Raw genomic sequence first — 16,715 nt, 5'->3', positions numbered from 1 at the left:
CATGGTATGGAAAGTACTTATAAGTATTCGTTTACGTTATTTCCCGATAAATTGATACAATATTGTTTATTACGATTTTCTTGATGAGTTATATTGAAATTTCGATTGCCATATTTTCATTATATTATGTATATATATATATATATATATATATATATATATATATATATATATATATGTAAGTAATTATATATAAATATTATTTTCAATAAAAAGAACTCACCAACATTCGTGTTGACGTTTATTTTAATATGTTTTTCAGATAATTGAATGAAGTATTGAAGCTTCATGAAGAGCGCGGGAAAATAGTGATGTGTGTTTGAATGAAATATGTTGACTTTATGTTGAACTTGTAGTTTGAATAATAATCGTGTAATATGACACATGTAATGACTCTGATGGTTTAATAAAGTTCAACTTTCATTATAAATGTATACTTAATTGTGATTGGCTGAAACAACATCTGTCACCACCCGAATGACTTAGTCAAAGTCTTCCGCTGTTTAAATTAAGGTTTTCGGGGTGTGACATACAACATTAAGTTGTTTTACATCTGCCTGCTTACAAATTAGCGAAAGGTACTTGTTACTCGACCGTATATGTGACTGCGGTCATATTTTTACTTATTGGCAAACACTTGTTCAATAAGTAACGTGTAATAGCCCAGTAGACAAGCCTTATATACAAAACCTCACAATACCAATAGTAATCATCATGTAAGCCTACAGAGACTTAATCACCGTAATGTACTTAAAACCTTTACAAACGTTTGGATTATCTGTCATAAGTTTAGTAAGTTTAAGAATCATCATGACAGTATCGGAAAACCAGTTCTCTCACGCAAATGTGAGTTATACAAAAACTCAAATTTCTCCCCTTGTAGGTTTATAATTAACGAGCGCTTCCTGGTATTGAACACCTAGGTTAAACACAATGTAGCATATTTAGATTAGTATAAACCCAATAATTATAACGATAATCAGGAGATTAGAAACTTTACATGATGACACAATGTATTACCTAGTACAGGCAGACCTTTCGGATTCGTGTATAAAAAGTTTCTTTCGATCGGAGAGGGTATCGTTACGACTACTTGGGTATTATACCAACTTCTTAATATAAGAAAATTTGAGAGAGAAAGAAATTTCAGGACGAGAGAATGAAGGTTGATTTTCTTCCTTTTTATAGCTGATTTCAGGTCCCGTCGTGTATCGTGATGAACCTACAATAAGGCCAATGCGTATCGCGACTAGACCTATAGCCTTGCCGAGTCAGCCCTAGCTTGTCCACGTAGCACCCCACGTGGCAGGAAAAGTGTCTCGTCAGCGTAATGGTTGTCAGGCAGCGACAATGGTGGTGGCGGTGGTTGTCAGTCAGCGGCAATGACAATGGTTGTGGTGGCTTGGTTTGACGGTGGCGGTGGTGGTAGCAGTGGTGTGCTGGTGGTTAGGTGGCAGCGAAAATGGTAGTGGTGATGGTGGCGGTGGAGGTGGTGGTGCTTGTCAGGTGGTGTCGTCTAAAGAGTATGTGAAAGAGGAATGGAATAAAAAAAGGCGATAGGAAAGAATGGTTTTGATAGAATGAGATTTCTTATGTAATCGTTGATTTTATTCCATTGACCAACCATAAATCAAGTTTTTTTATTCCCCCAAATTGACTCATTACATTAATGATTCATCTGTCATTTCTAAATACCAAACGCTATATTAGGTAGTGTTTGGTATGCAGAAATGGAAGACGGAATGGAATGCATCATTACGAATGAATGAAAACAAATAGTGTTTGGTTGGTTTATGGAATGAAATGATTTATTACCTAGTTCATTCAATTCCCTCTAAAACATCACAAATTCATTCTAGTCACCACCCTTTTTTTTCCATTACATCCTCTCTTTCACCCAACATCACCTCCACCACCTTCCACTTCTACCACTGTCGTCGCAACCCACCAACCACCGACCACCACCGCCTTCGACCATCAGTCCATCACCTCCAACCACTACCACGGCTGCCACCACGCACCACAGCCGCAATGCCACCACCACCTCTAACTGCCGCCTCCATCCATCGTCACCTCCCACCACCGCTACCCACTACCCGTTGCCTCCATCCATCGTCACCTCCCACCACCGCTACCCACTACCCGTTGCCACCCACTATCACCGCCAACAGTTGCCACTGCCTCCAACCATCGCCACCCTCCACCGCCACCACCACCACCCACCACCATCGTGAGTCGCCACAAATTTTATTTTCTTGTATACCAAACAACACAAAAGAATTATTCATTCTATTCTCACGTGATAACCAAACAAGATAATATAATATTAATGATTCATTCTATTACCCCTACCAAAAATGCTCTTAAAGTTTAATTACATAACTTAAATAAACTGGTGTGGTTACAAACAATCTAAACTATTTTATTGCAACAATACTATTACTAGTGTGTGTATATATGTATATATATATATATATATAAGAATGATTCATATGCAGGGCCGGCTCAACGAATGTAGAGGCCTAAATCAAATCAAGATTTTGAGGCCTTTTCATAACAATTGTTAAGAAAAAAAAAGTTGATTATTACAAGTTTCGAACTCATAACCTATACTTTAGTAACAACCAAACCTACCAATACATTACTTTGAGTTTACTATACCCATTACAATATATCTATATACAATGTTTTTTTTTTTTTTGATTGAGGCCTTAACTGAGTGAGGGCCTAAAACCCTAACTTATTTTTGTTGTCCCACGAGCCACCCTGTTCATACACACACATATATATATATATATGAAGGATTCACGTAGATTTTGACGTCAATATCTTAAATAAACTTCCATACGTTTAACAACATATGTCATGTCAAAATCTTGAAGACAAACTACGTCGGATTTGACCTCTAAACATAATATTTTTGGTATAAAAAATGAACCCAAACCATTAGAAATTACGTCTATCCGACTGATCGAACAGCCCACTGTTTCTCTTAGTTTATCATATAATAATATTATTCAAGAAAGCTCAGTTTGTTTGCATGCAGCATCATGAGTTCATCAAGAAATTAAGAAAATGGCTACGGCCGGCGGCGTACGTTGGTTTCTGGTTTAAACCCTTGTATTTGTCGTCTCCTAACATTCACTATGATATATTCTTCATTTAATATAATATTAACACTAATCATCATATAAATCCACCTTCAACAGTTCAGCACTACACTATCATCAGCTGTACTTTGAATTCAATCTTTTATGGGGTGTACTCTTTTGCAAAAGATCACCATCTTCGTCTTCCTAACCATGAATCTTTCACAACCTTTGTTAGGTTATGAACACGAAGAACCTTCTAATGTCTTCACTTCTTGTTTAACTAAAGCTGCTGTTCATAACTTCTCCACTCTTTTGAACTCGAATAACGACTCCTCTTCTGTTTATTATCAGCTTCTTAACTTCTCCATTCAAAATCTTAGATTTTCGGGTTCGTCCGTACCAAAACCAGCTGTTATCGTGTTCCCGGAGACGAAACAACAGTTGGTGGAAACCGTCATTTGTGCAAGAAAGTCGTCCCTAGAGATCCGGGTTCGCTGTGGCGGTCATAGCTATGAAGGGGTGTCGTCGGTGGCCATGGACGGCCACCAGTTCGTGGTGATAGACCTTACTAGACTGGACCAGGTGTCGGTCGATGTGGACTCAGCTACCGCGTGGGTGGAAGCAGGTGCAACACTAGGTCAAACCTACTATGCGGTAGCTGAGTCCACTAATGTCCTTGGGTTCTCTGCGGGTTCATGCCCGACTGTTGGTATGGGTGGTCACATTTCGGGCGGTGGGTTTGGGTTTCTTTCGAGAAAATATGGTTTGGCAGCTGATAATGTGATCGACGCGGTTTTAGTAACCGCAGAGGGTGAGTTACTAAACCGCGCGGAGATGGGAGAGGATGTGTTTTGGGCGATACGTGGTGGTGGAGGCGGGGCTTGGGGAATCGTGTATGCTTGGAGTATAAAGTTATCAAGCGTACCAGAAAGAGTCACTTGTTTTATTTTATCTAGACCGGGATCAAAAAGAGAAGTGGTTGATATGATACACAAGTGGCAACATGTTGCGCCTAAATTGCCTAACGACTTCTACCTATCGTCCTTTGTTGGTGCGGCTTTGCCTGAACGGAAAAACAAACCCGGCTTATCGGCTACATTCAAAGGGTTCTACTTGGGACCGAAAGCCAAAGCGTTATCGATTATAAACCAAACATTACCGGAATTACGAATCATGGAAAATGATTGTAAAGAAATGAGTTGGATCGAGTCAGTTCTTTTCTTCTCGGGATTTGGAAATGAAAGCACGGTTTCCGACTTGAAAAACCGGTTCTTGCAAGACAAATTGTACTACAAGGCCAAATCGGATTATGTCCAAAAACCGATTACAAGATTTGGTCTAACCACCGCACTTGACATACTAGAGGAACAACCGAAAGGGTATGTAATTCTTGACCCATACGGTGGGGTAATGGATACAATAAGTAGTGATTCGATTCCCTTTCCACATAGGAAAGGCAATATCTTCGCTATACAGTATCTAGTGGAATGGCAAGAAACTGATAATAATAAAACGAATGACTATATAGCATGGATACGGGCCTTTCATGGCTCGATGACGCCCTATGTGGCACGAAGCCCACGAGCCACGTATGTTAATTACATGGATGTTGATGTTGGAGTGATGAACTGGATCAAAACTAAAGTCGAGTCTAATGATGATGCAGTTGAGATGTGTCGGGAATGGGGAGAGAAGTACTTTGGTAACAACTACGATCGGTTGGTGAAAGCAAAGACACAAATCGATCCGTACAACGTTTTTAGACATCAACAAAGTATCCCTCCAATGTGTTTAGAGAATAAGAATCTAAAGGGAAGTATCTTGAGCGAGTAATGTAAGGAGTGGTGTGGATCAAATAAAATTGTCCGATTGTCTTTTTCCCATGTAAAATTTTGTGAAGTACGAAGCGAACATGTCTTTTTTTTTTCTTTTCTTTTTTTTTTTTTTTGTTAAATTTGTACCAGTTGTTGTCGATGGAGTAGTTAAAGCAAATTAAAAAGAAACTATATTATCACTAGCTATTTCACTAAAAACGTACCTTGAACTTCGGTTTGGGCCGATTGGATCGGCCCATCTAACTGGGCCGCTTTGGTTGGCCTAGTTATCCGCTAATGCATAGGAGTGTCCTGGGAAAGGCAAATTGGGGGAAATCCAGGGAGGATTTAACAGATTCCATAGAAATTCGACAAAAAAAAAGTGAAAGCAATGGGATAGCTGAGTTTGATCCATGAATGGGGAAAATTAGAATTCACTTCATGTGCTCTTACAATAGAAACTATATGATTGGCGAAGCATTTGCTTAAGTATGATTGTTGTATTATGTAAGACCCCTACCTCTATCTTGGGATTGGCCCCGATGGGTTCAGGGCATCTAATTAGTTTGGCCTAGGGGCTGTTTGGTAGCCTTTAATGGTCATTAAAACGGCTACATCGTCTCTTAATGGTTAAGAGGTAGCATTAAGTCTGAATGGCTACCTCTTAACCATTAAGAGGTTATAAACCATTAAGAGAGAGCCCTTTAATAATTAATAAGAGACTACCAAACAGCCCCTAGTTATCTCATATATGCTTAACCCTCTTATTAATAATTAATAAGAGACTACCAAACAGCCCCTAGTTATCTCATATATGCTTAACCCTCTTAAGTAAGACCATGGGCTTTTCCTACCAGCCTCTTTCTACTGGTTGCAAAACAATGTTTTTTCAGTTAAACCGAACTGCTTTAAAAACAGGATCTGATCGGTTTCCAACCAAGTATAATGAACCTATTTCAACTAACAGGTCAGATCAAACCAGAACCAGACTTTTAAAATCGATTTTGGATCCCGAACCAGTTTCAATGTGAATATCTCAATCTACAAACATCCAACTCTCATATTTATGTATTGCCATTTGAAATTATACAAACATGTACACTAAACCACTTCCAGCCAGTGGTCTTATAGTAGAATCTGTATAGCAACAGTAGTTATAGCTTTTTATCCAAAAAGCTAAAACCGTCTGCAAACAACATATGTAAAAATACAACTGAAAGCTTCTAACCAAAATTAGCCATCCAACATAAACCAATGCTCATAAAAATCGCCTCGAATCCTTGCATATTGAATGTTTGTTTTACAGTTTACAGAAGAAAGTTAAAATCACATTTTTTATTCTTATTTTCTTGCCTACCGACCCCGAATCAGATGTTATTCTGTTCTACATCGACATGTATATAAATACAATTTACAACCAGTTGATGAATGGTTTTTACAACGCAATCAACAAAGTAGACTTCAATCTAATGAAATTAAAATCATATCACTTGTTATCTTACATACTCATGGCTTTTGATGACACGTCATCTTCACCTTCCAACATCGGCCCTTCACCTTCCTGCATAACATGAACCAAGAAGCAGGTCAAACCCAACATTTTGGGAATATTTGACATGATATTTTTCTAATTGTGATGATGAGATTAATCTAGGTTTTTAGTTTGTGCTGAAAAGTCAAACCCAATATGAAGTTGAAAATTGACTTGATTTTGACCTTGAAAAGTCAAAGTTCATACCACTTGTTCTTTACACTTTGCAAGATAATCTTCCAATGCACCGTCACCATGGAGGATTTTTCCACCGCATCCCGGTTTATCAACCGACCCAACCGACTCCTCATCAATCACCACTGCATCTATTCGATCATTTCCCGTCTTGACATCTGGAATCTGAGCCCAAAAATAAAAAAGTATATACATAATTAGGTTTGTAAACGAACTGAAAGGTCGAATAGTTCGTGAACTGTTCGACAATAAGTTCGTTTATTAAACAAACGAACACGAACAAAAATTTTGTTCACTTGGTTAAACGAACGAACATGAACACATGTCTAGTTCGTTTATTTATTTTCGCGAACGTGCGATCATTTGAAATCGTTTATGTTCATTTGTTTAGATCATTTATGTTCGTTAGTTTACGTTTGTTTAAGTTCGTTATTTTATGTTCGTTGATATATTCATTTAACTAGTTTTAGCTTAGTTATGTTTGTTCATCCATGTTCAGTAATGTTTGTTCGTTTACGTTCATGAATCATTCAATTATACTTTTAGCAACCCAACGTAAACGAACACGAACATGTAGATTTTCTTAACGAACTAATTCAAATAAAACCATGTTTGCTTAATTGTTCGTGTTCGGTTAAAGCTCAGCGAACATGGTAGTATGGTACAAGCTTATCAATGTAATTAGGTAATTTCAATGCGCGTTATGAGGGCAAATAGGTAATTTACTTACCTCATACATAGAGTCTGTTAAAAGAGTTTCAAGAATGGCTCTTAACCCTCTAGCACCTGTGTTTTTAACCATTGCTTTTTGAGCGATTAATCTTAACGCCTTCTCCGTAAAATGTAATTTCACCTGCGGTAAAAAATATTAACACTTTAAATAAATTATAAAACATACCCGAATCGATCCATTAATAAGTTAAAAACACCAAAATGACAATCAATCAAATCGCTTACATTGTACATTTCAAACAACTTCTTGTATTGTTTACCAAGAGCATTTTTGGGTTCCATGAGGACCTGCATAGAGAGTAAATAATCATAGCTTTTAATTATATTTACATAAATAGTCCTTACGGTTTGCTCATATTGCTGTTTTGGTCCCTAACTATTGGAAGTACACGTTTAGACCAAAGTTTGCTCGAGCATAACACAGAGTCAATTAAGTTTTTCTGTTAATTGTGTGATCATAGTTTTAAATATATTTACATCGATGATCCTAATTGATACAGGAGCATCTCCTAATTTAAATTCTGATTTTTAATATCTTTTATTAATTTATGTTTATCTAGTTTCCATGTTTATCTTTTCCTGTCTAGTATAAATAGGATTTATTGTAAACGTTTTCATTAGTATTTGATTAAGTTTTAATCTAAAGAACATTGTTCTTTGAACCTTTGGTTCGTTTATTCGTCTTTGTTAATCATGAGTGTCTTGAGCCATTGAATGCTTCTGAAACTGCATCAGTTGGTATCAGAGCTTTTGGTTCTCAAATGGCTCAACGTGAGGATGAATACTTTCTTGCTCGTAGATTCGCCGCCAGAGGCAACGGCAGAAGTATGTTTGATTCACGTGCCCACGGTAGAGATTGGTATTCTACTAGCAGAGTCGCCGCGAGAGGCAGCAGTGGAATCCATCCCGACCCGCGGGATCTTATGATCGAACGACTCCGACAACGAGTCCGCGATCTTGAAGAGATTAAACGACTCCGTCAACGAGTCCGTGATCTTGAGGAGATCAAACGACTCCGAAAACGAGTCCGCGATCTCAAGTTGCAACGGGAGATGCGTAAGGCGGAAACCGAGTCGAGCACCGTCGTCTGGGACGAAGGTGACGACGGAGAGGAGCATCCGTTTAACAATCACCCACCTCGGTTCGACGGACCGATCTATCATGAGGGTGAGTCGCAAGATGAGCCTAAGTTTGATGAAGGCGGAAGTGATTTCGATGAGGAAGAATATTCGTTTGTGCAAGAGGTTGTTAGCGGAATTACCGTTCAAGAAAACGAACCGATGTATGCGGTTTTAAGGAGAGAAACGACCATTAACGGCGGTATGTCAACTCATATGGTGGCTGATGGTGGTTTTCCAACAATGGTTCTAGACGGTGCAGCAGCTGGTATTGGGTCTCAAACTCCGTCCGGGGTAATTTCCACGGTGGGGACCGGTATTCCGGCTTCCTATATTGATAGTCCATATTTCTCACCAAAAGATCTGGTTTCGTTTATTGACCCTCATTTTTCGGGATTTCAACTTAATGGTGATAGGCCTAATCAACCGATAATTACGGACTTTCAAAATGGAAAAACTATTCAAATGAAGGAAAGTATGTCAGGTTTTAATAATAAGGATCTTCATATTGATATGAAGGGTACATTAATTGAGAATATAAGGCTCATGCATAGAAAATTATGTGAAGACCACGTAGAAAAAACTACTCCACGGCAATGTCCTTTAAGTCCTTTAATTTATTCCATGGATGGCGGTTTTTCAAATGTAGTGGTGCCACAAAATAAAGATGCTAATCTGGATCATGGATGGAAGCATGAGATGAAACTTGAAGTTGAAATGTTTAGGTGGGTCGTGATGATACTTAATAAGAATCGGGTTGATTTTCCTTTTGAACCCGGTGGATTGCCTTTGATATTTTCAAGTTTTCTCATAAAGATTTTTAAGTTGTCCATGAAAAAGAACAATGGAGTCGGTCTTTTACCTCAGGTAGTCAATGATTTTTTCGACGTTCTCAAGACTCGAGGACGAGTCTTTTCCGAAGATGGGGAGAAGGAGGTGGAGAGAACCAGCAACCCAATAGACCTAGGTGGTACGAGTTTAGGGCCGGGTGAGGTAACGAGTGAGTCGACCCGTGAAGTTAAACGGTTTGGGCGGGTCATGGTTATAACAGATAGGAACCGTATTGATGTTCCTTTCGATCCAGGTGGCTTTGGTTTAAAGGCAAAACTCGAGGACGAGTTTTTTCGAAGATGGGGAGTATGATACAGGAGCATCTCCTAATTTAAATTCTGATTTTTAATATCTTTTATTAATTTATGTCTATCTAGTTTCCATGTTTATCTTTTCCTGTCTAGTATAAATAGGATTTATTGTAAACGTTTTCATTAGTATTTGATTTAAGTTTTAATATAAAGAACATTGTTCTTTGAACCTTTGGTTCATTTATTCGTCTTTGTTAATCATGAGTGTCTTGAGCCATTGAATGCTTCCGAAACTGCATCACTTATGGTTTGCTCATATTGTTGTTTGGTTCTTAACTTTTAAAAAATTACACATTTAGACCAACAATTTGCTCAAACATAAGTTCCGTAATAGAAATGGTCCCTCGTGTCAGTTTTAAGTTTTTCTGTTAAGTGTGTGATGATAGTTTTTAGAATTAATTACATGGATGGTATTTATGGTTTGCTCATATTGCTGTTATGGTCCCTAACTGTAGAAAGCACACATTAGACAAAACAGTTTGCTCGAAGCCTCGAACGTAAACCAAATGGTCCATGGAGTGGATGTCAGTTAAGTTTTTCTATTAAGTGCGTAATCAATTAAAGTTTTTCTATTAAGCCCTTATAGTTTAGTTCATACAGCTGTTTTGGTCCCAAATTGTTGGATATTACACACTTCAATTTTTATACCAATAGTTGTTTGAAGGTAAGACAACTTGTCCGTAGAGTGGATGTCAGTTAAGTCTTTTTTGTTAAGTGCGTGATCATAGTTTTTAGAATTAAGTACATGGATTGTCCTTATGATTTGCTCATATAGCTTGTCTTGTTCCCTAACTTTTGGAAATTACATACTTAAGCTAACAATTTGCTTGAACGTAACACAAATGGTCCATGAAGTGGAAGTCAACTAAGCATTTCTGTGAAGTGTGTGTGAAATGACCAAACTACCCCTAAAGATTAGAAAATAATAATAATAATAATAATAATAATAATAATAATAATAATAATAATAATAATAATCATCTTACCTGAACGAGTTGGTCCTCGGTTAGAGCTGATAAACTAAGTAAAATAGGAAAACGACCTATGAACTCTGGAATGAGTCCATAAGCTATAAGATCACTACTTTCAACCTGAAAATGAAACAAAACAAAATAACCAACAATTAAACATAAATTCAAGATTAAGATTACTATTAGCATAATATATATTTTGTAACCATATTCGGGACTGATTATAATGAAGCTTACGGATTCAAGTAATGATGATGTCACTGCAGCATTAGTTACTTTATCACTTCTCATATTAGCCCGAACGGGTGCGCCAAAACCGATTGAAGAATCTTGCCGTCTGATATAAACATGAGTTTTACACAAGCACTTAATAAGATGGATTCAACTTTTATCATAAAAATAGATATAGAAAATAATAAAATTGTAATCACCTCTCGGATATGGTTTTAAAATGCTCCACCACAAATAAAAAGTATATCTTTTGTATCTATCTGCAGGTTCATATAGGGCATAACTTAGAATAAACTAAAAACCAAGTAATAGTAATCCAAAACATGAAAACTAACATCATATACTTCTTGAATCTTGATAAAGGTGGCAACTTTGACTAGGCCTATAAACGAACCAACCATTCAGTGAAGTGCGAACCATTTGGTGGAAAGTTCATTTATGTTCGTTTAGTTAGTAAACGAACGAACATGGAAAAAAATTTCTTTTAGTTGAACGAACAAATATGCTCACATGTGTTGTTTGTTCATTTATATTCGGGAATGTTCGTTCAGCTATGTTCGTGAACTTTCATTCATATAAATTCAGTTATGTTTGTTAGTTTACGCTTGTTTAAGCTTGTTCATTTATGTTTGCTTGTTACCATGTCCACTTATCTTTTGTTGTTCACATTTACTTTCTGTTGATTTGAGCTCGGTCATGCTCGTTAATCTATGTTCAGTTATGTCCGTCCGCTTACTAATTAAACGAACATAAATGAACTTCCCACCAAATGGTTCACACTTCACTGAATGGTTAGATAAAACGGGCACAGGTCAAATAAGTCAAACTTGTAAACCGGTTGAAACTTGAAACTCGTGCGAAGTTTACTTTTAACGCATGCAAACTCCTAAATCTTTTTAATCTCAGGTTTAGATTATTATTTGTATTATAACAGTATTGTCTTTGTGAATGATCACGTCAAACAGATAATATTTTACATAAAAGGAATAAAAGAATGGTTTTATTACAATTTATGGCCTACCTGAATGTTTTCTCCTCGAGGATGCTTTCGGGCCCCTTTTTCAGGCACATTCACAATCTGCAGATTACAATATTTTATGTTAAGTGGGGAAGATATTATATAATTTTAAGAATTTTTCAGGGGTATAAATGCCATTAAGCATAGTAAAACATCAACTGATTGCCAATTTTGCAGGGGTATAAATGTAAAATCACTTACTGTTCCTTCCAACATCTTCAGTAGAGCTTGCTGAACACCCTCACCAGAAACATCTCTGCTAATGTTCATGCTCTCAGCCTGTAATATTATTAAAACAAAGTTAACAAAAATATACTAAAAGTAACATAAATTGAAGATAAATTGAAAAACCTTTTTTATTATCTTATCAACTTCATCAATGTAAACCATCCCTTGTTGTGCAGCTTGAACATTGAACTCAGCAACCTTCAAACCAAATTCAAACGCAATATGTTAAGCTAAATAATAAATTAGTGTATATTAAAATATAAACATACTAAACACCAACTTCAAAGAAAAGATTAAACCTTGCAAACAAAAAATATAAATCTTGACTATTAAGGTCAAACTTACAATTTCGTGGTTTGAAAAAATTTAGAGAACGGTATATAATTTTTTTACAAGAACTTGGTAATCATGGTATATTCCATTAAGTGGAAAAAGTAAAAAATGCATACAGTAATGAGAGACATGATACTTAGGGTTTCAAGATAAATAATTTGATTAAGGTCCGATAGTCTCTTTTATACAAAATTGGTAAGAACAAATTTATACAAAAAATATTAAGTTATACCGTTAGTAGCTTGTGTAATATAGATTCAACGTCTTCACCAACATAACCAGCCTGCAAAATAACAATAAAAACCACTTTCAGAAAATCAGCATGTAAATTAAAGGTTGAAATGCAGCAAATCAGTTTCTGCCTCTAACTACCTTATTGTTTAAAGGTCAACTAACTAGTTTTAAGGTAAGATGCATAGGATTACATTGGAATTTAGGATACCATTTTCAAAATGGATGATTCTACCAATCATTTCTATAAAATACATGTTTATTAAGTTTCAACAAAATGCATTCGTTCTTACTTCTTAGAATTTGTTTACTCGGTTTATAAAACATGTTCACATTTTTACCATCAGTAAATAATTAATGCATTGTACAATGTTTGACCATAATAGAACCACAAAAATCAATAAAAGAATCCATAACCAACCCATCAATTTCTCAACTGGTACGGTTACTAAACAAATACGAAAGGTTTAAAACAGACAATTATGCATTTATCCATATTACTACAAACAAATCTATACACATCGATTTTCAATTCATCTATACAAAAAAACAAGATAATATATCTGACTTACCTGTGTTAATGTCGTTGCGTCTGCAATGACAAATGGAACATTAACAAAGCGAGCAAGTGTCTTTGCAAGTAAAGTCTTTCCTGATTTTATAAAATCAAAATTAAAACATTCAGCAATCTGCAAACAACTTAAGAAGCTCCAATATGACAACAAAAAGTCATACCCGAGCCTGTTGGGCCCATTAAAAGCACATTGCTTTTCTCTAACTCTACACTATCGTCATCATCGTCTTCTGTGCTACCTCTTCCTGTTTCTACACCTGACCTAAATTTCAATTATAATTTTATTTAAGCAAATCTAATTCAAGAAATTGGTATGTAATATCAATGATTGTGTGTGAAAATGTAATATGATACAAGTCATATAACTAACCCTTTTGGTAATGAAGCATGATATATCCTTTTGTAATGGTTATATACAGCAACAGAAAGAACCTGAATATAAGATAGAAAATCAAATCAAATAAAAATAAACAACAAAAAGCACATTATTTATAATCTATTACGCCCGGTTATCAACCAATATAACTAACTAATAACAATCTATTTGGAATAATATTATGTATGCTACATGCAGATGAACTAAACATCCATAGCAATCAATTTGGAGTAATATTATATATACATGAACTAGAACATTATATTGAGGCCTGCAATTAAAATATTACCACTTACAATTTAGTCTAGTTTTATTACTTCTTGTTGCCTTGGTTATGTTTGTTCATCTATGTTCAACTATGTTTGTTCGTATGCATTCGTGAACCGTTTGTTCATACAATTAATAAACAAGCATAAACGAACAAGAGCAAGCTAACTTTCATAACGAACGAACACGAACCAGAAAAACTCATTAAAACAATTGTTCATGTTCGATCGTTGGTTCAGTTAAAGATAAAACGAACGAACAAGAACATTTCTAGTTAGAGTTCGTTCGATTCAGTTACAAGCCTAATCATATCAACATTCATACGCAAAAGGTTGGTTACATAAATTTACTACCTTTTTCGCCTGAGTTTGTCCAATGACAAACTTATCAAGTCCCTGAACAATCTCTTTCGGTGTCGGCAGATTCTTCCCCAAATTCGACCCGCCCCACCCGCCATTCTTCTCTCCACCATTACCACTATCACCACCACCAACCGCACGCGTGACATTCAGCCCGGGCACAAACGGCGGGCCCGGGGGAGTATGCACCGCAAGCTCATTACCATTACCAGGAGGCACGTTCGCCCAATTCTCCTGCGGATCACCGCCATAACTCCGCAACGTCTCCCAGAAAGAAGCCCGAAGCTTATTCCCATACTCATCTACCCCATTAATATTATTGCTATGTTTCCTATCCTTGCCATTATTCCTAAACCTACCGATCTCAATAAACCTCCCTTGCAGAGGGCCGGTCTTATTATTATTCGGCCGGAAATAATAAGCCGATTTACAATTAGGACACAAACTAACCCCCTGATTATTACTATTATTATTATTATTATTATTATTATCAACACCATCATTAACATCATCATTATTATTATTATTAGCTAATTCGGGTGGGATGACGTTGCGGTTATCGGAGAATACTAGATCCATCGGTTTACAACACCTAGGGCAATTAGCCTCCGTCTTAATCCTACGTGTCATCATCGACGTCTTAACATTAGCATCATCATAACCGCCGTGGTGGTCCCATTTATAGCGGACTTGGCGAAACGGACAATGGATGGATTTGAGAACCACCTGGTTGAATGTATAACATCTCGAAGGTTCTTCCTGGATCTCCATAAGGCGGACATGATGGTTGCAAATGAAGAGTAGAGAAAGAAAGAAAAGTGTTGTTTAGATAAGTTGAGAATCCACCATATAATAATACAGGAATCCACCATATAATAATGCACCTGGTTGGATGTGCATGTTTGGTACTTGTATTATCTAACCATTTCTACTTTTCACTTTCTACTAAAACTCGGTCATCTAATGGGTGAGAATGTGGGTTGTAGTTCGCAAGGTCTTCGAATCTGATTTCGATCCGGTTTTACTGAAGTCGGTATCGGGCAGTGGGTTTTTTCTGGAATAGGAGATGATGGGACTGGGCTGCCTAACACTGTCTGTGATCGCGGGCGTAGAGGGTCACATTTTGCCATTGGGTTACCATGAGTAGCCGGACTTTATTCGTTGGTCGTTCAAAAAAAAACTCGGTCATAGTTATGTTCTTTCGTTTTTCAAGTTTTATTAACAAATAGGGTCGGATTAAGGACGTAAAATCAAACTAAAGTAAATGTGTTCTTTGGACAATGTAAGGCAAACTTCTACCACTTTTGAGCTTAATTATATATCGAAATTCCATACTTAACTTGTTACCTTTTATGCAGTATCAGTCGGTTCGAAATGAATACCAAAGCATACTTAAATTGGATACTTTTAAACCCAAGTGTCACTTGCTTGAAACTTTTTAGTCTATGATTGTTTATAAGAAAGCAGTTGTTTTACTCCAAGATCTTTTAACGCGCATTACAAGTTTGTAACTGTGTATAACAAAATCATGAGTTAGATGATAATACATATCACGTTAACATAAAAATTTTGTATGTTAAGATACATATCATTTTTCATCAAGTGTTTCTTTTTACTCCATGTTATTTTTAACTTACTAACTTGATTTAAACTTTGCCCACTTAAAACTACTAATCTTTTACACTATTAATTAAACATCTGAATATACTAGATTGCGTGTATCAACTCTTTATCATGAATAAGACGGACATGAGCCATATAAGATACTCTTGATAATGTGTTTATGGGTTATAGTACGGGTAGAGGTAAGGCTGTCTACATCTTACCCTTCTCAGACCTTACCATAGCTTTGCTATTAGTGGGATATACTGAGTACGATGATGATGATGAGAGACTTCTATTGGATAGGATAGCAACAAAATAGGCGCTTATGATTAGAGGTATAAATATGGGTGATAATAGGTGTGTTTTTTGTGACTGGGCGTTCGAGTCCTCCATGCACTTGATGGTTCGGTGTAGGGTGGCAAGATGGATATGGGTCATTATTCTTGAATGGGTAAAATTACTAGGTTTAACTCTTTTGAATCAGTTAGAGAATAATTTGAATATCCATTGAAACTCAAAACAAATAAGATGGAAGGCAAGGTGATTCAAGCTATTATGATGGTAACTTGTTGGGTGATTTGATTGGCATGGAATGATATGGTGTTCAACAAGAAGGCATTCTCGATGGTAAAAGTGATAAACGACGTTAAGTAATACCTTTTCTTTGGGTGAGTAATCGAAAGAAGAATATAGGCCTAGAGTGGGAGAAATGGTGTTGTTTTAATTTTGTAAATTTTCCATTGTAGCTTCTTTGTATGCATAGTGTTTGTTGTTATTGGGTTTGTTTTCTTATATTTTGAAATCCTTAAGTCTTGTAAGTGATCTTTTTTTGTTTTCTTTTATAAAATTTGGCCAGAAAAAAAAAAGAAGTCACTATGTGAGAGCTTAAAATATGGGC

At 36.4% G+C, this 16,715-nt stretch overlaps 1 protein-coding gene and 1 pseudogene across 2 annotated transcripts; one reads left to right on the top strand and one right to left on the bottom strand.

Annotated features, from left to right (window-relative positions):
* Positions 1 to 2,912: 2,912 nt before the first annotated feature.
* LOC143577333 (berberine bridge enzyme-like D-2) lies at positions 2,913 to 5,013 on the top strand. Its single transcript, XM_077061189.1, has one exon. It carries the CDS (start codon positions 3,255 to 3,257, stop codon positions 4,923 to 4,925), a length of 1,671 nt encoding a protein of 556 aa, XP_076917304.1. The 5' UTR covers positions 2,913 to 3,254; the 3' UTR covers positions 4,926 to 5,013.
* Positions 5,014 to 6,351: 1,338 nt separating this feature from the next.
* LOC143577330 (CLP protease regulatory subunit CLPX3, mitochondrial-like) lies at positions 6,352 to 15,033 on the bottom strand (annotated as a pseudogene). Its single transcript, XR_013143095.1, has 15 exons — positions 14,207 to 15,033; positions 13,581 to 13,642; positions 13,372 to 13,472; positions 13,209 to 13,288; positions 12,638 to 12,688; positions 12,196 to 12,270; positions 12,046 to 12,123; positions 11,848 to 11,904; positions 11,027 to 11,086; positions 10,833 to 10,932; positions 10,611 to 10,715; positions 7,590 to 7,652; positions 7,363 to 7,485; positions 6,645 to 6,797; positions 6,352 to 6,467 (listed from the first exon to the last, which is right to left on the bottom strand). The product of XR_013143095.1 is annotated as a CLP protease regulatory subunit CLPX3, mitochondrial-like (transcript).
* Between the last annotated feature and the right edge of the window lie 1,682 nt (positions 15,034 to 16,715).

This window comes from Bidens hawaiensis, unplaced genomic scaffold (assembly GCF_021521415.1).
Source record: "Bidens hawaiensis isolate Kalapana, Puna unplaced genomic scaffold, B.hawaiensis_p1.1 tig00028510_1, whole genome shotgun sequence".
NCBI lineage: Eukaryota > Viridiplantae > Streptophyta > Magnoliopsida > Asterales > Asteraceae > Bidens > Bidens hawaiensis.
This window is presented reverse-complemented; position numbering and strand designations above follow the sequence as displayed.

Excerpts from the sequence above, each read along its gene's own strand:
- LOC143577333 (XM_077061189.1), top strand. The coding sequence starts at position 3,255 with ATGGGGTGTACTCTTTTGCAAAAGATCACCATCTTCGTCTTCCTAACC.